This window comes from Astyanax mexicanus, chromosome 9 (genome assembly GCF_023375975.1).
Source record: "Astyanax mexicanus isolate ESR-SI-001 chromosome 9, AstMex3_surface, whole genome shotgun sequence".
Lineage (NCBI taxonomy): Eukaryota > Metazoa > Chordata > Actinopteri > Characiformes > Acestrorhamphidae > Astyanax > Astyanax mexicanus.
In genome coordinates this window covers 9,591,034-9,617,514 of record NC_064416.1, presented here as the reverse complement: position 1 = coordinate 9,617,514, position 26,481 = coordinate 9,591,034, and the positions used below count along the sequence as shown (strand labels likewise).

The 26,481-nt window shown below is 40.0% G+C and overlaps 1 protein-coding gene across 9 annotated transcripts; it reads left to right on the top strand.

The window, feature by feature from the left end:
- Nucleotides 1-1,047: 1,047 nt before the first annotated feature.
- zbtb38 (zinc finger and BTB domain containing 38) lies at nt 1,048-25,258 on the top strand. Of its 9 annotated transcripts, XM_022679458.2 has the most exons (9): nt 2,293-2,463; nt 2,635-2,789; nt 5,642-6,827; nt 8,668-8,804; nt 11,724-11,802; nt 12,071-12,182; nt 12,300-12,461; nt 12,741-12,809; nt 20,502-25,258. In XM_022679458.2, the coding sequence occupies exon 9, from the start codon at nt 20,502-20,504 to the stop codon at nt 24,408-24,410; it is 3,909 nt and encodes a 1,302-aa protein (XP_022535179.2). In that variant the 5' UTR covers nt 2,293-2,463; nt 2,635-2,789; nt 5,642-6,827; nt 8,668-8,804; nt 11,724-11,802; nt 12,071-12,182; nt 12,300-12,461; nt 12,741-12,809; the 3' UTR covers nt 24,411-25,258. The 9 variants fall into 9 exon arrangements, 7 of the variants coding, with proteins under 7 accessions (XP_022535179.2, XP_049339198.1, XP_007251675.3 ...); XM_049483241.1 differs by lacking the exon at nt 5,642-6,827; XM_007251613.4 differs by lacking the exons at nt 2,293-2,463; nt 2,635-2,789; nt 11,724-11,802 and having other exon boundaries at nt 4,649-6,827.
- Nucleotides 25,259-26,481: the final 1,223 nt, after the last annotated feature.

The window sequence follows — 26,481 nt, the reverse complement described above, 5'->3', positions numbered from 1 at the left end:
TTAGATATTGAAAAAAAACATTGCAGTATTTGGTTGTTCTGCAATACATATTGTGATTTTAAAAAATACAGGTATTAACCCCAAACGTTTTTAGAAATCAATTATTCGACATGCGCTAGCATTTGTTTAATGTTTTATATGATTTTCATGATTTGAGTATGCATTTGCGTACAATAAACTGAGCGTGTTGTTATAATTTGTTTGATTGCTACAGAACTAGCTATGGGTGTCAGGGTTTTTGACAAGGTAGCACAAATCGACAAAGCACATTTTAGTACTGTCTGCGCAGCCCTGTTTATTATAACATATTTTGTGTTGGATTTGAGTCTGACAGACAGAGACACAGCATTATTCAGCTCTGCTCCCACTGCTGTAACACAATAGTACCACATTCACCTCGATTTACAGCGCTGAATCACCGCTCAGGCTTTATTTACTAGACACATTAGTTTTTACGTATCACTCCGCTGACCCCATGAGCAGGTGTGAGTTTAGCTAGCTAGTGTTATAAAGCTGCTGTGAGCTGAGTAGCTAGTAGTAAGTACCTAATTAGCTAACCTAGCTATATATAAATATGTGACTTTAGTAGTTAGCTAGCTAGCGTTATAAAGGTGTAAGGTAAGTAGCTAACTAGGTAACCTAGCTAGCTATTTTTAAAAGTGTGGGGTTAGTAGTTAGCTAACCTAACTATTTATAAAGGTTTGAGGTAAGAAGTCAGTTAACTAGCATTGTAAAGGTGTGAGGTTAGTAGTTAGCCAACCTAGCTATTTATAAAGGTGTGAGGTTAGTAGTTAGCCAACATAGCTATTTATAAAGGTGTGAGGTTAGTTGCTAACTAGCTAACCTAGCTATTTATAAAAGTGTGAGGTAAGTAGCTAACTTGCTAAGCTAGTTAGCGTTTTTAAAGGTGTGAGGTTAGTAGTTAGCCAACCTAGCTATTTATAAAGGTGTGAGGTTAGTTGCTAACTAGCTAACCTAGCTATTTATAAAGGTGTGAGGTAAGTAGCTAACTTGCTGAGCTAGTTAGCTATTTATAAAGGTGTGAGGTTAGTAGTTAGCCAACCTAGCTATTTATAAAGGTGTGAGGTTAGTAACTAACTAGCTAATCTAGCTGTTTATAAAGGTGTGAGATTAGTAGCTAATCTAGCTATTTATAAAGGTGTGAGGTAAGTAGCTAACTAGCTAAGCTAGCTAGCTATTTTTAAAGGTGTGAGGTTAGTAGTTAGCCAACCTAACTATTTATAAAGGTGTGAGGTAAGTAGCCAACTAGCTAATCTAGCTATTTATAAAGGTGCAAGGTTAGTAGTTAGCTAGCGTGTGATATAAAGGTGTGAGGTGAGTAGCTAACCTAGCTAGCCATTTTTTAAAATGTAAGGCAATGTAAGTTAACTAGCGTTATAAAGGTGTGAGGTTAGTAGTTACCTAACCTAGCTATTTATAAAGGTGTGAGGTTTGTAATTAGCTAGCCACTGTGATGAAGGTGTGAGGTAAGTAGCTAACTAGCTAATCTAGCTAGCTATTTTTAATGGTGTGAGGTTACCTAACCTAACTATTTATAAAAGTGTGAGGTACATAGTCAGTTAACTAGCGTCATGAAGGTGTGAGGTTAGTAGTTAGCTAACCTAGCTATTTATAAAGGTGCGAGGTAAGTAGCCAACTAGCAAATCTAGCTATTTATAAAGCTGTGAGGTTAGTAGTTAGATAGCTATATCTTTAAAGGTGTGAGGTAAGTAGTTAGCTAATTAGCATTATAAAGGTGTGAGGTTAGTAGTTAGCTAAATTAGCTATTTATAAATGTGTGCAGTATGTAGCCAACTAGCTAATCTAGCTATTTATAAAGATGTGAGATTATTAGTTAGCTAGCTAGTGTTATAAAGGTGTGAGGTAAGTGGCTAACTAGCTCGCCTAGTTATGTATAAAGGTGTGAGGTTAGTAGTTAGCTAGCTTGTGTTATAAAAGTGTGTGGTTAAAACTTGCTAATCTAGCTACTTATAAAGATGTGCCATTAGTAGTTAGTTAGCTAGTGTTATAAAGGTGTGAGGTTAGTAGTTAGCTAGTGTTATAATGGGGTGTCTGTTAGCTAGCTATATCTATAAAGGTGTGAGGTTAGCAGTTGGCTAGCATTAAAAAGGTGTGAGGTTGGTATACACATAAACATAGCTGGGTCATTATCTGTTTCTAAATGCCCTTAATTTAAAAAATGGGTTTAAGATGTTAAATTATTTAGATAGTTTGTCATATAGACTTCAGACTAGACAGAAATCATATTTCCTTGTGTTTGGACAATTTTGGTGATTTAATTGAATTAAATCATTGACCTAGAGTTGCAAACTTTAAATTGTTTATGGTTTATGAATCCCTGTTCACCTTTTAGGACACTATTGAGCATGTTGGCCATTTTTCTCTGAGTGTCTGAATCATTGGCAAGAGGAATGCAGCACAGGGTGTTACTTACACATGGGTGTAAGTAACAAATATACCATAATTGCAATAAATTCACACTGTATTTTTTTCATAGATCCACATAACTTGGCTAGGTAGCATTTTGTTTGTTACAGTAATTAATTAGCTAATTGCATTATTTAAAAGCATATTAGCCTAATTTATAAATGCTCTTTGATGCTGTTGTTTCAGAACTATACTACAGGAAGTGGGCCTCAAAGGCATTGCTGATCCTGGCAAGGCAGCTTGTAAATGGGAAAATCCTAAAAGAATATACAAGGTTTGCTGAATTATTGTGAACAGAGACCACAGATCACACTGGAAGACACTTTAATGGTTTTAATCAGGTAAGCACAACTCTGAAGGCAGATGTTAACACAAATAAGTAAATAAGATACAACAAATACATATCACCTAAACTGAACAAAGCTGGGAAGCTAGAAAAACAAGTTAACAACTATAAACTGGAGCCAAACATGACAGGGTTAAACACAGCTTGTACAAAGATTTGGCAGCATTAAGACACATGGAAGGTGTAATACTGCAGGAGAGACTGAACAGAAGTGAGGACTATAGAGGCAGAGCTAACAAGCAGGGAAACAAGGTCCAGGTGTTAGTACTCAGGAGAGACAGCACTTTCAGGCTTCACTGCAGGGGAAGTAGTGGACAGGAGCTGGTTGGTGGAGTGTGAGACATTGCAAAATATATTTGGCTTTTCAGATATTTCAGATAACATTTTAATAGATCAGTTTAGCACCAACATAGTGTTACGCACAATGGTTGTGAAGCCACCAATGAACTGGTGAATGAGAGAAAAGAAAGAGGTCGTCAGGCCTTATGAGTAATGTCCCCATCGGTGATACACAGATTGTGTAGGATGGCACAACAACTTACTACAATGTTCAACAAAGATGGCTTCACTTAAAGTTGAGGCATGCTCACATTGGGACCCTTTACGTATGAGTTTATGAGTGCAATTAGGTTGGAGATACAAGTACATCCCCCCTTTCCAGTAAGACAAACTGACTGGAGACTGGGCTGACTATTTATCCTGAAGGAAATACAGAGCGTGCGTTCCTAATGAGTTTATTGATAGCTACCTTCAGCCTGCTAAGCCAGCACACCACATTTGCTGTTATTTGAGATGTTTTTTCACATCTGATTATAGTGTTGTTTCCCATTGGGCAGCGGAACAGTGAATTGCCCATAAGCGCATAAAAAGCACACATTTTCTTAATTTGTTTAATTTAACATACAGGCTCTCGGATAATTGCAGAGACTGCACAGAGTTTTCCTGGTAAAAAGGTAATAAAGTTGTGTTAAAGCTTTCTTTCAAAAACACCCTGAGAGCAGGCATATCTGGGTTAATAATCCTGTGTTAATCCACAGAAATGTAGTTTTCAGTCTGTAAAAACACAAAACTAAAATAAGCACACACATATATTGAACTTTTTCAGTTTTTAAATGCAATTAAATGTCATTTCTGAGTATTAGGTTATCAATTACTACATATAGATAATGTCTATAAAGTATGCATGTATTTTTTGTTAGCCAGTGCATCTGTAATAATGTATGAGGTACATCATGGAACATCTGAACACTATCAGATGGCAAGGGGCTGTGTATTAAAATATATTTAAGCTGATGGCCAATGCTAATACCACTGCACAGTATCAGGTGGCAAGGGGCTGTTTATCTAAAAATCTGAAAAACAGTGGCACTTGAAATGATTGGTTTTCCCATAGGCAGTTGCTAAAAGTTAAGATATTTAAGATATATTTAAAAGCTAGATTAATACTTTAGATATGGGGTGTGTTCCATGGGAATGATATTGCTTATTTTACATATTTATGTCTTTAGCTTGATATTAAGGTTTGTTAACAGCCAAAGGATTTCTAATAATGTAAAACGAGTGTCTTAGAGTGAAGTAGAGATACATTATTAGAACATATTTGAGTAGCCTATGGCCTCCAGAAAATAACGTCTGGCATGTATTTCCATCTCCTCTACATTTTTTGGTCATTTTTAAGTGGATGAAGGTACATCAAACTATACATCTACACTGGCTCTATCCATGTAAGGCAGGGGTCTCAAACTCATTTTTGCCGAGGGCCACATTGGCATATTGGCTGTCCTCTGAGGGCCAGATGTAACTTATAAATATAAGAAAATGTAACCAGATGTAATACAAAATGAATGTAATTACTCCTTAATGTTAAATAACTCTCAATATACTATTTATTCAATCAAATATTACAGTTGCATGGAAAAATGGTTGCTTGTTGCTCTATTAACATAAATCCTTTTAATTTATAAGTTATATTAACTTTGATCAAAACGTTTGATACTGAAATAAGGCTTAATAAATATAAAATCAAAAATTGTGAGCTGTGACAGATTTAGCATTTCCTCAGATTTAGCAGTTCCTCATACAACCACTAGTCGGAGCTGCAGCTGCAGCACCACAAGCCCGCAGTCTTTGCTTAGTCAGAGCTACAGCCCAGCCACGGGCTACAGGGCTCAGCTGAGCCAGTCTGGAGCGTTTTTAAAAATTTGTAAGTTCTTCTGTGTATGAAATAAAATAACCCCACTAACCGGATAATACAGCTCTCTACAGTTCATCTTTCAGCCCAAGCAGCTAACAGCAGCAGGTTAGAGCAGCGTCACGGAGGCACTGCTCGGATTACATTATAAACAGGTCAGTTAGCGCGCTGCTAACCTCAGGATGTTTATAACTACGGAGTTTAGTGGACACACCACGGCAGCAAGGTTAGACTGTTGAAGGCTACTGAAGACTACTAAAGCAGGCAACGCAGCGTAAGCAAAAAAAAAACAAAAACCACACACACACACCAAAATACAAGTTAAGATAAAATATGAAAACGAACATAATAAAGCATAAATAATTAAATTGAATTGCGGGCCAGATGTATGTTTATTTTGTTAACCCGTGAGGGGCCGTATGAAACCGCGTCGGCCCGCGGGCCGCTACTTTGAGACCCCTGATGTAAGGAAACTAACAGCCACCAGATGGGGTCCTTGCACACTAACAGTGATCACCACCAGGGGTCACTTTATCCACAATACTGGGCCATCGATGTGGAGGACCCTGCTTTGATCTGTCTCTATTTGCTCTGAATGGATTTTGTCTGCAGATTCTGCAGATCAGTTACTGAGTTTCATATTCTCTTGCTTTCAGGTCTCCTTGACTTCTAATAATCATAGACTGAATGTCTGTTTTTCAGCAGTACTTCTTATTGGTTCAATCTTGTTAGATCCACTTTCTGGCTGCACTTCTTCCTGGTTTAGACCAAGCTGTCCATTAATGCTGTGTCCATGAAACATTGGAAATGGTTTCTGACTGGGAGGTTGCACATCCTCTCAAGTCTTAATTCCTAATAGGAGACTCTAAAATAACTTTGATACCCTAATTTCATTTTCCAAAATCACTTGGTATGCTGAAGAGTTAAGAGTACAAATTAAGAGTCTCTTTTACTGGAGCTAAGCGGCCAAGCCCAACTCTTTAAAATCAACCCCACACCATAATCCCCCCTCTACCAAACGTTACACTTGGCACACTGACAGTTGACTGGAATATTTAGTATTAAGAATATTTCAAGACTGGACTTGTTGCACAGGTTCTGCATCCTGTTCATTTAACTTCACAAGTGGAAAGAATGATTTTAAGAATCGGCCCGTGTTTCCACTGATTAAAGGAGTCACTCACTACGTATGTGACTGTGGGCGTAAACACGTCGTGGGGCGATGGAGGTGAGGTTTGTAAAAACTTTGCCCCGGAGACGCTTCAACACCCGCACTTTGGCCCCTCGTGTCACAGGTTCGCTGGTTCCAGGCCAGTAAGATTGTGGGGCCAGAACGGAACCGGCTTTTTTGGACGAGAACCTGTGATTTTGCGATGGAAACGCAAAGAATCGTTCAGGAACCTGGCATCGGCACCATGCTGGTGGAAAAGCGCCTACAGAGGTGGAACAGGATGGACCTAGGATGCTGGGACTGAAGCCATTTCTGAAGCAAGAACAGGAATGGCCTTAGAAAGAGGAAGAAGTACAGAATTGACTCTGGGGATAAGCACAGGAACAGTAAAAGGCTCAGGAACTGGTTCAACTCTGGACACAGGAACTGGAACAGTTTTATTATTAGAAACATGGACTAACTTGAGAACAGGAACCAGAGCCCTCCTGGGAGTGGGGACTGGTGAAGGCCTGGGAGACTGAAACTGGAACTTCCCATGGAACTGGAGTAGAAGTGCTCTTTCCTGTCATGTTACCAGTGAGGTGACCTGTTGCACCACCACAGTCTGGGGAGCTTCCAGCAGAGTGGAGGATCTGGTGGCCACAACTGGCAAGGACAACCAACAGGTTAAGGTATCTCTGGGAGTCACTGCAGAAAGGGCTGTTTGGGGGTAGGGGGGTGGGGTACACAAACAGTTTAGGGCTTTCTTAAAGTTTTAAAGGCAATACCACCAAAAACGATGGAGAATCCATATTCTTGAAAGCATTTACAGTTTATGTGTGCATGTTTTTGTGGTTTATTTTGTTATTACAATACTTTGCTACATTTTTATAATTTTTTACTCTCTCACACACTTTTTAGAAATTCAATCAGTTCTAAGAACAATCTGTTGAAGTTACAAAGATATAATAAAACGAACATATTTGAATATATTAAAATAGCACACACATGCATAATACAAACGAACATAAATAGGGAAAAATTTAAAAATGAAATAATAAAAACACCAGTTTATATATATTATGCCTGCATAATATATATAGATTTGATTTCTAATTATCACCTTTTGTGTGCCGGATACAAAGCCACAAACAATACAAAGACTAGTAAGCAAAAAAATAAAGATTATCTAGTCAAAGAATATATTAACAAAAACAGAATCAAAACAAACAGAAAAGCGATAAACAATACTAAAGCTACCACTTACATGGAGGGTCAAGCAAAGCAGAACCCAGGGGAACATAGGGTATACTGTATATAGAGCTGGGAAAACAAGGAACACCTGGGGGAGATGGGGGCTGGGTAACTAACTGGACACAGGTGGGAACACTAATGACAGGGTGGGGCTAAGGTGGAGACAAGACAGCAACAAACTAAAGCCATGTGCTTAAAGAGCCCATGGGGAAGAAAAACAAACAGGCTATTGAACAGAGAAACAGACAGGAACAGAAAAGAGCAGGAAAAAGGGAAACAAAACAAACATGGGCTAAGGTGTAACAGTCTGGTTAAGACTATGCCCTAAATTAGATTATGCTAAATTAGATGTAGAACTTGATTATTATATTTATTTCGTACAGTGAAGAAGAAATGGGTTTGCATCCATTTTTTAGGTTTTTGATTTCTGCACCTTACAATGAGAATTTCAGGAAAAGTAAAATATTGAATCTTTTCTTAAATTTCTAAAATTTAAATTATTGTATCTTGTAACAAAAGCAAGTTGGATTACACCAATTTTCACCATCATTTTCTAAGGGAAAATTAGAAAATCGAGAGAATATTCTTTTTTCTTTCAGAAATTCTGTTTGCAAGATGCAGAAATAAAAAAACTGGGGAAATGAATGTAAACCCATCCTTTACTATACTAAAGTTTTATATAGGGATGTGCCATATTGTATCGTACGCAATAATATTGCCAACATTTTTAAATATAGTGAATGATGTTATTATTTTATTCTGAAATATCATGCCATATCACCCACTGCTAACCATCAGGGTACTACTTTTTTGCTGTTTTAAGCAAAAGAAGAATTCACACTGTTTTCATTTCCGTTATGTATCTACTAGAGACATATTATATCTGTCCAGTATCATTTATTTTCCTTTAATCCTGGATATATGGAGTTATTTGGAGTGCATTATTACTATCATGACATATTGGATCATTGACTTCTGTTACAAATCTGATAAAATTCTTATATTTTTTAATATCTCAGTTAGGGGTGTGCCACATTATATCGTATGCAGTTATAAACTGTCATTTTTATTTTGTTGCAGTAGTGTATTATTATAATATATATTTTTGTTGTATCGCCAAGAGTATCGTTATCGCAAAAATCCCATTAAATATTGTGATATTATTTTAGGGCCATATCGCCCACCTCTAGTTTTAAACCAATGATTTTGTCAAATTTACTCTTAAACAAAATAAATTGAACTAACAGATAGATGCCTTCTATTGAAATGTTTTTACAGTGGTAATATATTCTGACTGTGAGTCAGTGTGCCACCAGAGGGTGCTGCGCTCCAGCCCCCGACCCAGAGTGTTTGTTCAGAGAAGCAGCAGCAGAGAGGCGATCCTGATCGGATACAGCGAGATGAACTCACTACAGGTTAGTGGAGAATTACTGATCTTCTCTGAGTCAAGCTTGCTTTACCAGCCTGCATTCAGCACTCACTAATCCTGTTCTGATTCAGTTCAGTGATTCCGTTGACTGAGCCAACTGAATCATTCATCCAGACATGACTCAATACAAGCAGCAGTCTGTATTCTTCTGAAGTGAGCAACTTCAGTATTTACTGTTCATTTAATTGATTAGTATCTACTATCTATTATTAGGAGTCTGCTGTGAATGATTCAGTATTCATTGCAAATATATATATATACACTAATGTTTATGTTCTGTATTTGTGAGAGATAAACAGAGTTTAGAGTGTTTTTTAGAGTTTAATGGGTTAAACAATTCTAACTGCAGTCTGGTTTATATGTCCATATCTGACGTGATCTGTGTGTTATGTGTGTGTTAGGATGGCAGGCCTGAGTGCAGGGTGGTGTGTTTCACTGTGATGAGTTCCAGCTTTTCCGTTACATAATGAATTATGAAACAGGCCGAAGCTCGCTGATCTGCTCAGGCTCTCTGCCCAACTCTCTGTTCTGCTGCTCTTTCGTCCTCCCAGCTTTTTCAGGACAGGACGATCCAGAGTGCCTGATCTAAACCCCTCTCCCCCAGGGGTCCTGGCATGGCCTTCAGCAGGCACTGCTAGCCTCAGCTGACGCCCACTTGGCTGGACAGACTAACATTAGCATGATTGTGATGCTTGTGTTTTGGGAGGAAGTGAATGATAGCACAGAAATGCACCGCCTACACACAAATACTCACACATACACATAGACATAGACACATGCATAGACACACACCAGTCAGCTAACACACTGACACTGTCAAGAAAAGCAGATGGTTTGAGACTAGCCACTAGCACATAGGTTGAGGTTTAATGGTTCAGCATCATTTCAGACAGTCACGACTCACTACTAACTTAACAGCTGTCTACAACTTATTTGCAATGTATATACAGCTTTGGAAAAAAAATTAAGAGACCACTCCAGTTTCTAAATCAGTTTCTCTGATTTTGCTATTAATAGATTTATGTTTGAGTAAAATGAACATTGTTGTTTTATTCCATAAACTACAGACAACATTTCTCCCAAATTCCAAATAAAAATATTGTAATTTAGAGCATTTATTTTTAGAAAATGAGAAATGGCTGTAATAACAAAAAATATGCAGAGCTTTCAGACCTTAAATAATGCAAAGAAAACAAGTTTTAACAGGTTCAGAAATCAATATTCGGTGGTATAACCCTGGTTTTTAATCACAGTTTTCATGCATCTTGGCATATTCTCCTCCACCAGTCTTACACACTGTTCAGCTTGGTTTGATGGCTTGTGATCATCCATCTTCCTCTTGATTATATTCCAGAGGTTTTTAATTTGGTAAAATCAAAGAAAAACATAATTTTTAGTTGATCCCTTATTTTTTTTCAGAGCTGTATATATACCTCATACGCATATACGCATATATATATATATATATATATATATATATATATCGCCCATGTCATGCTATGTTAGTTCTTCTTAGTTAAAATATTATAGTAAAAACACTTAATATTTGTAAGCTAGTTCGTTGTCTTACAAATATTGACATTTTTACTTTACTTTGTGCTTCTGCTTTGTCCTTCCGCTCTGTTTTTCCGCACTGCCTTTCCACTCTGTTCTGCTCTGTTGTTTAGCTCTGTTGTTCCGCTCTGTCGTTCCATTTTGTCGATCTGCTCTGTCTTTCTGCTCTGCTGTTGTGCTGTTGTTTCTGGTCTTTTCTGACCTCAGTATTGTTCATTGCAAAAACTGAAATCTAGTTTAACTTAAATCTAGTTTACACACCAGATTTTTTAAATCTTTGCATTGCTGTCACAATTGAATAATAATATTAATGTAATTTTATTTACTAGAAGTGTCTTATTCCATTGGCAGTTTTTTTTTCTTGTTTTAAGCATTATTTCTTGACAAAACCAAAATATAATTCTGTAATTTTCTGAATTACAATATGACAACAGTAGTACAGTAAATCACTTTAAACGTGTATAAATCACACAATGGCAATATTATACTAGATATTTAGTCTACTTTTAAGAGAGTTTCACTGGGTAAGAGATCATCTTTTGCACTGTTCAGCAAGAAGAATCCGTTAATGTAAATTGGGTGTGTCGAATTTGTTTAAAAACAGTGGTTTTATTTTATTTATTTGGTTTATTTAGCATATTTACAAATATATATATATATATATATATATATATATATATATATATATATATATATATATATATATATTTATGTATTGTGTACATGTATTATTAAACTGTTATATTATTGTTATATCAGTGTCACAAAATGGTTTTAAAATGCCAGTCTAAACAAACATGCTTATGGTTATTGGCCTAGATTTGTTATTTTTTAGGAATGTTCCCTCTTGTCATCTGTCCTCTAGAGTTTACACTCTGCTCCAGCTTTATCCCTCCATCCTCTGTTCTGTCTGCGCACCCATCTCTCTCCTCCCTCGCTTTCCTATGCTCTGTCTGCACAGTGTGTGTGTGTGTGTGTGCACACATGGCAACAGCTTTGATGAAAATGAACCCAGTGCCTTCCTGCCCCGTCTCTCTCTCTCTCTCTCTCTCTCTATCTCTCTCTCTCACTGCAGTCACACCTTTTGCTCTGTCTCTTTGCCTTTTTTCTCTTTCTATTCTCTTTTCAGTGCCCTTTTCTTGCTCTTCTCATCCCTCCATCCATAATTTTCGCTTCTGTTTTTTGCAGCCTTATTCCTTTTCTCTTCTTCGCACTGCTTATCTCATACTCACTCTCTTTATCTCTCTATCTCTCGCTCTAACTCTCTCTATCTGTGATGTTGTTGAATTGATCAGGCTGCGGCGGTGCCCGCCATCGCTCACATTAAACCCCGTGATATAATGTTTTGCAGCGCGAGAGGCAGACGAGTGTAAGCAGGACAAAGGCAGCTGAGAGCAGAAAGGCGGACAGAGAGAGAGCGTGATGCGTGTGTATGTTTCCTTGCTTTTGCATCATAAACTCGTTACTGTGTTACACATGTATTGTTACATGTTACGTGTCACATGTTACATAAACGTGCGGTTATCTCTTTTACCTTGTGCCGTGACAAGATTTCCTCTGTAAAAAATGAGAATGCATGTGAATGTGCAAATGTATGGATGCTGTTCCTCTCTCTCACTCCCTCTTTCGCTCTCTCTCTCTCTCTCTCTTTCTTTCTCATGCTCTCTTTCTCGCTCACTCTCTGTCTCTCTCTCTCAGCCACACACTCACACACAATCATCCCTGCAAAATCCCAAAGCCGCTGTGGTGCTCTCGCGTTGCTGCTAATACGAATCCGCTCAGCATCATCGTGAGCATCTTGAGCATCGCAGTCAGTAGCCTCTTCTTTTCAGTTCTAAACGTATAATGCTTTACGCTTTTCTAGTTTCATAGCAATCTCTTTTTCTCTCTCCTTCTCTATCTTTCTCTCTGTCTCTCGCTCTTCTAGCTCTTCTTCGTCCTCCTCCATCATGGTTAATAAAGTTCCCCGTGCTGAAGATCAGCTTCGCTCTGCTATTTATAAACTCTACAGCGGAGGGGAAAGCTCCAGCGGCCACCAGCCGATGCCACCCTGCCACTACTGGACCTGCTGCCGCCTGGCGAAACAAGGGTACGGAGAGAGCAAGCGAGAGAGGGGTCGAAAGAGAGACAGACAGATATACATGGAATAGGAGTGAGAGAGAGTATGGGAAAGAGAGACTGCGAGAGAAAAAAGAGAGTCCAAGAGGACAGACAGGCTGTAAAAACTGTGCATTCAAGCTGCATGCCTGCTTATTAGTTGGATCTCTATAGAAACATCTAAAAACGATGTAACAATGTTTTCGCCTGCAGTTTTACGAAATCGTTGTTTTGTTTCTGTTTTTGTTTCTGTTTCTTTTTCTCGCTTTAGACAGTGGAAGACAGCGTGATGCCCTGTTCATTTCATCTGCGTCCTGTCCTGTGATTAACTGAAATAAAGGTATGTTTAAGCATGCTTTTTCTCCTTCCTTCTCACCCGGGCTGAGTGGTGTGGTTTTAGCTGCAGGGCTGAGGGAAGAGCTTTCTCGCTCTTTGTTTGACTGGACAGCTCATACTGCGTCTGTGCTGCTCGCTCGGGTTGCGTCTCGTTTCGCTCAGAGCGAAGGGTCCGAGGTAGGAGCGAATTTTTATTTTATTTACGCTCTGAATAATAATAAGCGCTTTTGACTTTACTGTGCATAGAGAGAGTGTGTGCGTGTGTATGTCTGTATGTGTGAGTGTGTGTGTGTTCAAGGGTGTGGCTGGACTGATGCATCCTTTCAAAATGAGTTGCAATTCTGTCCGTGTGCGAAAGTGGTGCAAATGGATGGCGATATTACAAAGCAGCATTGAATCGCGGATTAAAACAACACATAAACAGCAACAATCAAAAAGCAGCAGATCAGGAAGCGGCCCAGGCTGTTTCACACCAAGCAGCTCAAATTAGAATCGAATCGCCATCACAGGAACAGATCACCATGCACCATGCCCTCCTCACTGCATGCAGTGCACACAGTGTCTTTCGCTTCTACTGCAGACCACACACCCGCACACACACATTTGCACACACACACACTTACACACAGCCAGAGCAGACAAAGCAGACAGTCCCCCATCCTAGCCTGTGCTAAACGCTACAGCCCTGCACAACGGCTCAGAATTCCCCGGATGGCCGCCACTGCTGCTACTGCTGCCACTTCTCCTCTCAAAATAAGATGCTGCGCCACGCCGTGTTGCCCTGACAACCAAGGCCTGGTGGACGGGGAGGCGGGCGGACCTTTCCGCTGCGATTAGAGGAGCTGCATCTCTCCTGTGAGTCTCGAGTCTCGCCACTAAAGCTAGGGGAAAAAAGCAAACAGCGGAGCAAAACTGTGTTTAGGATTTTCTGGATTATGTGGCGTATGTAACTATTCGTTTTTGTTTATCCCATAAATTGCAGGATTTTTAGTCGATAACAATCTTAAAACCTGTATCTGCATCCGTATGGTCTGTAAAAGCGTATTAATAATATACGTGTGTGTTCTGCAGTTATAATACATTTATAACACAGACCCTATAATAAAGACCCTTATGGGCAGTTTATCGTACAGGGATTAAGCGTTGCTATAGACTGTATTTTCCTTTCATTAGGCAGTCTTTATTTAAAATGCGGAGTATTCCAGGAATAGGTTTAGTCTAGGCTGTATAGAAAACAGACCGTTTAAGAGTTTAAGGGGTTAAAGCATCGTTTTCTTCGAGCCATTTTAAACAGCGACCTTGAATCATCCTAATAAGCGGATGTCAGTGTCAGAGACTCTGTGGCGGCTCTGCGTGGGTGGACGGACTGTGGCTTTTTCTGCTGTGTAATTCATGTACATGCACTCCACTATTTTTTCTTTCTCTCTCTCTCTGACTCTCACACTGTTTCGCTATCTCTCTCCCTCGCTCGCTCTCTGAGCACAGCGGCAGGCTAGCTCAGCAAACGATGGGAAAATCTGATCACCTTTTTTCCAGCAAACACAACCATGTTAAGAACACAGTGCTTTAAATGGAATGGGTCTGAAGGCGTCGGATCCGGAGGGTGAAAACACGGCCGCTGTTCGCTATCCATATCTAACACACCCCTGATTATCTGCGGCCATTTTATCTTTGCGAAAAAAAAACAGCGTCAGGGTTTCAAAATGGCCGCTGTGCTGTTGGGAAATGAGCTCTCTGCAGCTCTGCATCACACAGTCTGTGTTAGGACACGAATGACGAAGAGAACCACCAAAACACCAAAACATGTCCTGAAGCAGAGGATGGTACGGTCACACTGCAGCTAACTGCCTGGTTGTGTGTCGGTGAGCAGGAGAGACAGTAAGAGAGGGCGAACGAGATAAAAAAAAGGAACTGAATAACAGAAATAAAGATAAAGAGAGAGTGCTGTAGAGCAGTGGAGTGAGAGCAATAGAGAGAGACTGACAAACGGAAAAAAAGCAAAGAGGAGAGCAGAGGTGTAAGACGGGTTTGCTGTGGCTGGGCTGAGCTGTGGCTTTGATTGTGGCAGTTTAGTGCACAAACATTAGGCCAAACATCAGGTAATCAATACATCAACTAATCATTATCGATGTTCCAGCTTTTCTCGTTAGGTCAGAGGGCTACATAGAACAATGTAACAATGTAAGCAACAATAAGGTTGATATTTTCTTTCCAACACCCACACATAGCAGCAAGTTTCTAGGTCACGACTGATAACGTGTCACAATTAAAAATGCTGTCACAATTTAAAAAAACAGTTTGCAGTGATAGTATTGTACAACACTGAAATTATGTACAGAATCAGGACTGTTTTTACACCTGAAGCTGGTTTATTTGATCTGAATCAATTAACAGGTTTGTTAACTTGGACCGTTTTCCCCCTTCTCCGACAAGAAAAACTGCAGTGCAACAAAAAGCGTCACAATAAACCATGGGAGCACATTCTCTCATTCCAGACCAACATGTATATTTGGACACTTCTTTCAATGGGATGCATTGCACGGACATCAGTGCATTTACTGTGGAAAACTTACCATGCACTTACCATGTTCAGTGTAAAAACAACTTATTATGGAGCAGCAGCACAGAGGTCATTAGTTGTCAATAGCTGTAGTAATAATCTGGGTAATAAATCAGTTAAACTGCACCTGAACCTTAAGGAGTATATTTGCTAGTCGGGTTGGATCGAGGTCAGATCACATTCTTAATCGCTCACCGGACAGAGAACACCTCCTCTCATGGGTTTCAGTCTGGTTGTATTGGTACAAACCCGAGTACGATTAGTGTTTTCACGCCTGCCTAAGCAAACTGCACCAAGGGTCCAAACAAACCAAAGTCTGTTTTACACTGGTCAATTTTAAACTTTCATTTAACATGTGAGCTACATTCGTAAAGGCTTCTGGCCTGAACTGGCCAAAACACAATCTTTTTTGTCATATGTGACTTGAATTTTCAGATTTGGACCACTTTTATATGTGACATTGAAATCAGAAACATATCTGATTTGTGGCTTTTACTGTACGTCAGTCTAATGCAAAATGGTTGACAACATTGAGAGATAGCAAAATGACGTTAAGGCCAAACCAGAGGTGTAAAATAAAAAGTTTAAAATCGCAGTTTACCGAAAGTAGGTGTGTCCAAATAACCAATATTTTTTACGGCAAGCTTGAACGCATTCTTAGGGATAAGCCAGGCTGTCAGTCATTGGAACACCTTAATAGCTCCTGTGATGCTTGAGAAGATGAAACCAAAACTTCGGGGGTGACATCGGGGGTGAAATAACCTGATGGGGACATCGCTGATGTAAAACTGTAGTTAGAACTATAACTAGCCTATGTTAGAACATTTTGTTCACATGGTGAAGCCGAGCACTAGTGAGTCACAGTGTGGTCAACACCTACTAATAACGGTCCATGCATTGTGTTGTGCTCAATAACGCAGAATCACAGGCCCACTGCTTCTCTCACATTAACAGGATGTGATCGTGCAGTGCGAGGGCGGACAGACCTTTATTTCCTCTCTAGTGTTTCTGGTTCTCTTCTTTAACATCAGTCTGCATGAAACTGCTGAGTCATGCCAGCGATTGCGGTGCTGCGAGGCCTGTAGTCTCCTATCCTGAGAAATGCGTAGGTGATGCAATGATTTCATTTAATAATATAGTCATACTTTTAAGTTAATTTAAGTTTAACACTGAAGCTGGGACTAACGCAGCTAATTGGAGGCTTATGTAAGCCACTTAGCATGATGCTAACTGCACGATGCTAAGTGCACGCCTAAACCATCGCAGACTCTCGTCAAACCGTAACCAGTAATGTCTAATAGACTTGATTATGTGCTTTCTGGCAATTTATGACTCATTTTTGCATATTTAATCCATGGTTACACTGCATATTAATTAATTCTGTGGTTGTTTTTTGATGTCATGATATAGCTTTACAAAAATCTTGTAAAAAATAAATACATTGGCAAAAACTAGAGAAAATATATGTAATGTAAGATGTATACGCTTATATTTTGCGAAATAAATCTGCCAATGGGGTAAGCAAATTGTTCTAAGTGAGATTTTTAAGATAAGCAATCGCAAAATTAGTGAAGGGATACTTAGATGAAGTGAAAAATAGCCTTCAATTTGGACACAAAAACTGTTTGTGCTTATTTTGAGTTCAAATTAAATAAAATAAGCTGAAATTTTAATTAAGATAATTATTCCCAAAATAAGAAAAATGATCTTACACTTGTTACACTTACACGTACACGATGCTTAGTAAGACAAAAATTATCAGAGGAAAAAAATATGAAAAATAATGGTAGTGCTGTCAGTGTTAACATGTTAATGCATGCAATTAATCTGGAAACTTTAACGTGTTCATTTTCTAATTTTCTAATGCAAATAAATCACGTTATTTAACATTACTGCTAATTGGTGCAAGTAAGTTGTAGGTATTTGTAAGCTGCATTAGTACTGACTGTTGGACGACATGTTGGGGTATGTGGGAAGATGACTGTAATTTTGCAGTATTTCTGCTGTAGTTATTGAATAAGAACTAAGAGAGGGGCAGGTTCTCTTCAGTCTGCTGAAGGCTGTACAGGAACACTGTCACTGTCCGCGATTTGATGCTGATAAAGTCTCAGCCATGTTCTCAGGGTCTCAGACCATCAGTCTACGGTGCAGGAAAATGACTACATCCTGCTCTGGTCATCCATCTGCTCCGCCCACTCATAGGTGGTGTGAGTCGTGCTCCATTTTGTGTCATTTGCCTATTGGTATATTTTTGGCAGTGGGTGGAGCCTCCAGAATCTCTGGCTCTCCCTACAGAATCTCAGCCTTGTTGTCGGCCATCTTTGTTTTTTGGACCCAAAGGCCTAAAACTGGCCCCTTGAGAGCAGCTTATATGTTAAAAAATATACGTTTATTACATTCTGAATTATAAAGGTTACTAAATGGGTTTGGTCTAGCATGTATGGTGCTAGAAAACACATCATGCTTACACATCTTTTAAAAAAAAAATATTAAGATTAAATACATATAGACTTATCTTACAGCATATGTACATTACCCCAGTAATTGTTGCTTACCTCAGTACTGCTTATTATGATTTTTCTAGAACTGAGTGCCTAATAATATAAATGAGACACATTTAGACATTTGTTTAAAGGTTGTGGTTTTATGGTAATAACATTTATTTAGGATATTTACAAAATATATAGTTGAATTGCAGTTCATAATTATTAAAAGTTTATTGCACTTTAAAATAGTGTAATGGCATTATTGTTCTGTTATATAATTATTTTATCATTGGCAAATAATGTAATCTGTTATAATTATTTTTGAGTATATCGTCCAGACAAAAACAGCTATCATTACAGGCCTGGTGTTAATCAATTACAGTTCATGACCATCCTGCACCTACTTATTGAGCTGTTTGTAGTGTCATAAAAAAGGTCAGCAATAGTTGCTGTGAAAGATCCACAATCTGTCAATATTCGTTCCAATTCGTTGCCATCTTGCCAGTCTCATGGTCCTAGACTATGTTCAGACTGCCAGCCCAAATTATCTAATTTGTGGTACAAGTGTAAGTCTGGACAGCCAGAAACCACATGAAACCACTCTGTCAGTCCTTAGCCCAAATTAAAATTGAGGCGTTTTTTTTGTGTACCATAGCCACAAGTGTCACCTTCATTTATTAGTTGGTTATTGTAGGTTGTTCAGCTAACCTGTCTGGACAGTGGACAGTGTGGTTGTTTATTGCATATGTTCCAGCTATGACAGGGTTAATGTAAGTGGCTGTCAGGGATGCATTAGGATGCTTTGGTGTTTACACTACAATAATAATGTGGTCATATGCATCTCTGATCACCTCAAACTGTGGTTTTGAATAATCGATTACGTTTACCCCTGTACTTTGTGCTGGCCACTTATAACCTGAACACTAGGGTTGGGAGAAAATATTGTTATCGTGATATATTGTATATTTTTGTTTGTGATACATTGAGTATTGCAAAATGACAGTAATAATATCATATCATGATATGCCCCGTGATTCCCACCCCTACAGTTTACCCAGAATGCATGTTTATGCCTAACAAAGAGGAACGCTGTCTTATCAGTGCAGACAGTAGTCTCAACAGAAATAAATCTGATTTGCCTGCAGTCTGAACACAACTGTAGTGCATTCACCTGCCTTCACTTATCTCTCTCCTTTCCCCGAGCCCAGCGTTCCTCAGTGAGGGATTACCGCTCTTCTTCAAGCTTGTGTGAATCTCCTGTTTGGGATTGAACTCACGTCCGGTCAAACAAAAGCCCACAAACTGGGCTCAGTCCCTGGGCTCAGTCTGTTTGTTGTGATCTTGCTGATGGTGCACTTTGCTCTCAGTGGGATCTCTGTCTTTCTGTCTGAAGGCCAGCAGTGGCAGATCCCAAAACCAGGTGTTTGCTCTTTAAGCAGACGCCTGGAGCATGCTCAGTTTGCCTCTCTTTGAGGAAACGTCTCGTCTGCCGTGTGTCTAGACGTCCTTTGATTCGGGTAGATGGACCGAACAATTTTTTATTTTAAACAAATAGAATAAGAGCAGATTTCCTTTTAATTATTGGATGGACACTACATTTTTTTCATCAGTTTTACAGTTTTTGTTACCTGGGCTTTAGTGGTAAGTTTTGCACTGCTGGATCTAGGATGTTTACAATCCATTACCTCTAGTTAACCTTCATAACTGTGCTATGCTTAATGCATGATACGAATAATAATAATAATATGCTGAATGCAGCCCATATGCTTAGCTTTAAACCTGTGGAATGGAAAGTGCTTGAGGGGCTGACTGTGTTGTCTGTTGATGTCTGGGCTTTGTCTGACTGGCTCCCAGTAGTCATTCGCAGTCATTCAGACAGGCTCCAGCAGTCAGCTGATAAACATGCAGTGACGTGTACTTGGTGGCGTGTCTAGGTTGAGACGTGAACTGCTGAGCTTTGCTGCCCTCTAGTGCTTCCTCATAATACTGCTTAAAACACTTTTTCTGGATACTTAATCTGTTAGGGATGTTGTGTGTAAGTCCTAAAGTTCATTTTGTAATCAAATATCCTAAGTACACGAGAAAAAAATAAATATTAAACTGTAAAATTATGTTCAATTCTGTCAAATCTAAAATTGCTTATTTTTAGAGCAATAAAACCAGAGTAATTATGGCTGGGCAAAATGACCAAGACAATAATACACTTTCAGTTTCAGACTGCAGGCTGGTATTTGTTTCTCTGCATAATTCATTATGCACTCCTTTCACCCTGTTCTTCAGTGATCAGGACTCTACAGGATATACCACAACATAACAGCTATTATTTAGGTAGTGATTCATTCTCAGCACGGCAATGACACTGATTGACATGGACAGTTCTGTGTCTGATTCACTCCTACCAGCACAACATAAAGTAAAATAAACAATATTTTGATATTTGCAATATACTGCCCAGTCCTAAAAGCAAAACATATGCATACATATTTTGTAAGTGACTATTTTATTGGTAAAGACAACACATCGAAGCCGTCATAAATGTAAAGATTTAACAGACTGAACAAGTAGCTAAAGGCTAGTAGCTAGTGTTTTAATATCAATAATACAATGGAATTTACACCTCTTTCTGTTTCCTCTGTCTTGTCCACTGCAGATGATGGTCGTCCACCACAGTAGTCACGGGATGATGGACAGTACCCATCCCCTCATGGTCCTCAGTCGGCTCAGCGAACAGCGCTCAAGCGGTCTGTTCTGCGATGTCACTATTGTTGTGGAAGACATTAAATTCCGTGCTCACCGGAACATCCTGGCTGCCACCAGTGGATATTTCCGCAATGCTTTTACAGCCTCAGAGACTTGCCTGTCCAGCCAGGTGCTCGAACTTCCAGACCTGAAGTCTGACGTGTTTGCCATCATTCTCAACTTCATTTACTCTTCCAAGGTTGAGACAGCAAGCCAAGAAGACAACAAATCCCTGGTGGCTGCTGGTAAAAAACTGGGGATCCCTTTTCTAGAGAAGCTTCTGGAGATTGGAAAACAGGAGCCTGAAGTGTTCCAAAACCAGTCGTCTGCTCTCTCAGAAAGCTCTTCCAGTCAGCCAAAGCTCTCTATCCCCTGCACTTTGAAGAAGGAGATGCCTCGGCTTGAGGAGCAAGACTGCTCCAAAGGACCACGGATAACCAATGCTTTCTCTATCACAGAAACAACAACAGGCAACCCGTTCACTCCAGTGGACTTGCATAGCAATGGCCACCAACAGCAACAAGAAACAGGCCACGATCCATCAGTTTTCTCGGCACCAAGCATGCCAGCTTTAGAAAGTGAACCAGCTCAAGCCTTGTCTGAACCCACTCATGCCCTATCTGAACATTCATATGCTTTCAGCAAAGATCACAAAACTACTGACCTTAAAGAAGTAGTTCAATTATGTGATAAAGCTGCAACCAAACCTATACTGACTCCACCCAAGACTCTGACCAACCACAGGTTAGGTCCCATTAAGAAGCGTCACAAACTTTGCAAAGGGATGGTCTCCATTTCTAATGAAACTGAAACTTCCACCGTTCAGAATCCTGTTAGCAACTCGGGAGTACAAAATACCACTGATCTGTCTTCTCCACAGCAGCCTACAAACTCCACAACTGACGTATGTTCTGCCCCAGAGTTGTTGCCTCCACCTGAGGTTACATCACCACAGGATGCAGATCCACCCTCCTTGATTCCTGAAGATATACAGACTGTTCCAAATTACAGCTGCCAGCAATGTCCTGAGGTTTTCAGCAACTCCGCGCTTTTATCCGTCCACATGCAAGTCCACAAGAGAAGATTTGTCAGCCATTTGTTTTGCAAGTACTGCCAAAAAAAGTTCATGCACTTGAAGAGATTGCGAAACCATGAACAAGTGTGTGTGAAAGGCCCACCTGAGCTGGAGCTGAATAGCAAAGAGGCTTTAGGTGATCCGGATTCAGATAATACTCCTGGCATGGAAAATGCAACTTTTCCGATTCCTGACCTGCAAGAACCTCCAACGCTGATAAGCTCAGTAGAGTCACCTGAAAATGAACTTACCAAACCAAGCAGTGGTCAGCGGGTGTTTAAATGCTCTGTGTGCAAACGAGCCTATGTGACTCTTTCCAGCCTAAAGAGGCATGAGAATGTACATTCATGGCAGAGAGCCTATCCTTGCCACTACTGCAATAAGGTGTTTGCCCTCGCTGAATACCGTACCAAGCATGAAATCTGGCACACAGGGGAGCGGCGTTATCAGTGCATCTTCTGTTTGGAGACATTCATGACTTACTACATCCTAAAGAACCACCAGAAGTCCTTCCACGGCATTGATCCACGTCTAGCTGTGAATAAAAAATCTGCTAATGGTGGTTTTAAGGGAAGCGTCTACCCTATAAAGCTCTATAGACTCTTACCAATGAAGTTCAGGAAGAAAAGATACAAGTCTTACAGTCACACTTACTCTGAAGGAATGGACAACCATGAGCAGCCGTTCAGTGCACCACTAGAGAGCAACTCACCAAGTACTCCACTTGAAGGTACAACTCCTTCAGGTAATCCAGACGATGTCATTAGTGGTCAGTCATTATTTTCAATGCCTGTGACTTTCATGGCAACTCCAAAGATGGTGGCTTCAGAAATGCCTCGCATTACTTTCGACCAACCTTCTGACCAAAATTTGGACCGGTCCTCACCTTTTGATAAAAATATGGCTTGCACACGGACTGGAGGCTTGAATTCTGCTAACGTGCATCGGAAATCTGGATTGCTAGGCTTTGAGGGTACTGGGTCTCCTGTATTCAGCTACGGATACACAGCTTCAGCACCAACGCAGGACAGCACAGGGTCCCCCATGTTGGCGAATGCAAGCAGCACATCTTCCACATCTGCACAAAACAGTAGCGATGCAAACAGAGACGTAATGCCATTCCTCAACATTCCACCTGTCTGTTCATTTGAAGGCTTGAGTAAACTTAGTGAACTGTCGGCAGCAGCACAAACCATTGAAGCAATGGCGAACCAGCTGCTTCAGCCACAGACGGAGAAGATGACCCAGAACCTTAGCCCTGGTGGAAAGACAGAAACATACATTGCCAAGCCTGCTTGTCCTGGTCCATCGGTCAACAGCCAAGTTTTGCCACTCTGCCAAATAACTGTCAAAATTGGCAACGAGGCCATCATTCGACGCAAAATTAAAGGCTCTAAGCTGTTCCCAAAGAAGAAAAAGAGAAGAAGCTGGAAGCAAGTGGAAGATCCAAGCAGCACAGTTGAGGATGGTGTAGGTTGCCCAAGTCTGCGCCTACGAGCAGAGGTTACAACTTCTGTCAAGGACAATGAACCATTTGATGACGCAAACGATCCTGAAAATGATAAACCTTGGCGTCCGTATTACACATATAAACCTAAAAGAAAGGGCAAGAAATTAAGATCCAAACAGAAAAAGATGAAGGATGTTCAGTACTATACAAGGCCTCTGTCTCCTGAACCAGACGATGACCCAGAACCAGATCACAGTCCAGTGGACCGCATCCCAGCAGAAAACTCTAGCCTGGAGTCTAGGAGGCAGCTGAGGAGCCACAGCCCAAGGGAAGCTTTTGCATGCAGCAGCTGCAGCAGTTCCTTCTCGACTCCAGCTTCTCTCAGCATGCACATCGCCAGCTGCCATCAGCCTCACTGCAAGAGCTGTGGTAAACAGTGTCCCTCTGAGCAGCTTCCTAGCACAGATGGACTGTTCACAGAAAATACAGGCGATTGTGTCTGCCAAAGCTGCACTGAGGACGGTTCCTGCTTTAGCTCAGATGTTGTAGCCCACAGCTTGAGCAGTGAGAAACGCTACCGTTGCTCATACTGCCCACAGCGGTTCCTGTACCTCGCCACCAAGAAGAGCCACGAGGCAAAACATCTTGAAAAGTCCAGTAAGGGGCGCAGCTACCGGTACGGGCCAAAAGTCTGCAAGTCTGCAGCTTTGTTAAGCATGCATGATGAGAAAACCAAGCACTTTAGTAAAAGTGAAATAGTCAGAGAACCATATAGCTCAGATGATAATGTGAGTGCAGGATCATATTCTCCTCTTTCTTCCTCAAAAAGCAAAGGGATGCCCAAAACTGAATCCTGGGGAAGCCCTGAAATCTGCTCCCCGCCAACTCCAAAATCAGAAGAGTTAACACTGGACTTGGACCTAGACACCGAAGGAATTCATCGTAAAACCCACCACATCCATAAAAAAACTTCCCTGTCGTTTCCGTATAAAAGTGACAGGCCTTTTTCACCCCTCCTTAAAGAGATGCACAGGAGAAAAGCTAAGAAACGGAGCTTTCTAGAACGCTCCAAAGACTTTAAACTAGAAGGACACAGACAGGACTCTGCGGGAGCCGAGACACAAGGCCAAAAGGGCCGTCTGCCCGGCGCTGCAACAAGCAACCATCTCAGCACTTCCAGGATCTATCCAACATGTCTGACAAGAGTGCCTGTTACCAAGGGTGCTTCTCTGCAGTCACCCAAGTCAGAGTGGCGTTTGTGCAAAGAGGAACCTTTTTTTCACACCCACAACTGACTGTGCAGGAAGGAAGTGTGTCGTCTGCTGATGTCACGTAGTAAAGTGAGATGACGTTAATGAGAATGACTGACCTCGCAATATAAACTCGCACTTTTGAAGTTTCACAGCAGCAGCGGAAGTGTTATTACTGTCATGTTACAGCACTTGTAAGACAGCTGTGTAAATACAGAGTATTTTTGTTGTTTCACGCAAATGAATATAACTAACGGTAGTTTTTCATGATTTTTCTATGAGGAGAAAAATAATTTTATTTTTGTAAGCTTTATTTCGTTGATCATGCATTTCACGGGGTTATCAGCATCAGTGTGATCTGATCTGGTTGCCTCTCAGTTTAGAATGTTGAAAGCTGTAATATTTAACTGTTTAACTTCCTCCACTTTTTCTCCATGTTACTCATATCGGACCTATCTGCTGCAATCCCTAGTTAGTCTTCATTCACAATGTCGCACTCAGAGCACACTTTATTTTTGAAGAAGGGAACAGTGTAACAGTGTTAGAAATGTAAGGCAGTCATTTCCTTAATAACCACAGCAATGGCACTGAAAGGTAATACAGTCAAGTATTTTCTTCCTCTGCACATAAAGAAGAAAACATGAAGAAGTCTGGGAGAACTACGTACAGCTGGAACCAAGACTGTCACAGATCCACCAGACGGTTTAACAACAAAACAGTGTTGATCACCATTTCTGTGGACAATCCAAAATAAAATGCATTTAGTTATATGCATATTTATTATTATTTCAGTGTGCAATCTTAATGAACTAGTCATAAATGGTTCTGAAAATATAACTATAAGTCTGCTGTACAAAAATAGTACTGACTTTATAAACAGCACTTTATTAACATTTCTGTTTCCTAGCCGTTTTTGCTTTTTGCTCTGGATCTGCTGCAGCAAAGGGGTTCTGTGCAGTGATATAACTACATACTGTATATAAGCAACGTTTCCAAGAACTTTCTGTTCTATATAAATGAAGCCAAAAATGTCTGCCATCTTGTTGAATTTGCAACCAGAGTGTGTTATCACAATACGTTGCCCACAATAACGATGATATCGCAATTCTGTGATTCTACGGTACTCAATTTATCAAGAAAAAACGATACTCCACAGCATTCATGCTTTTAATAACATACTCCTAAATAAGCAAATACCAGCAATTATGGATTTATGTGGACTGCCCTTAGAGAGTTTAAAGGGCCTCTGTTTCAAGAACAAAATAACAACATTAATAATGCTTAAACCAGGCAAAAATATCTGCCAAAGGAAAAATACACTTTCAGTAGATTAAATTACCTAAAAAAAGGACATATAGGTTAGACATAAGAAATAAATTTGGCTAACAATGCAAAAATTTTAATATTCAGATATATTAAAGATTTAAATGCTAAGACTGAAATTTTTGAAGTGCCGTGAGAGAGTCAGCATGCACCAATGATGATTTAAAGAAGAATGTTTTAAGTGCAGTTTTTATAGCTGCACCAGTATTCACCTGAAAATTGCAAAACAATGATTAAATACGATCACACGCCAACAGGGGCGTAGCACCAAATTCTGGGCCCTGTACACTCTCAATGCCAGTGGGCCCCTATCCATGACAGTACACAAGAAACGTGATCAAGATTTTCATGGGCCCCTCTCAATACTCGGGCCCTGAGTAATCAGGTCCACCCCACCCCCCACCACGCACATGAACGCCAAAACTCAAAAAAAAAAAAGAGTAACTACACTCCAAGAGATTTTTACATTAATAGCTAAAAATATGTTGCTCTGTAATAATAAAATATACCAGCCCTGCTTAAAATGCTAAAAACTGAGATGCACATATAAACAGTTTTGACATGACCATAGGTTGATAAAGCGTACTTAAAAGTAAAAGTAAAGTCCAAATAAAATGTAAAAATTCCAAAAAAAAAAAAAAATACAATCTAGTCTGGGGTCGTTCATTATAAAGCCAAAAATGGAGGATCAGCCATGATGGCTAACACCTAACTAGCGATGCTATCAGTTTATTGAACTGAATTAATAATGAATAAATTACTGTTCAGTTATGAGCTGTCATCACATTTTATA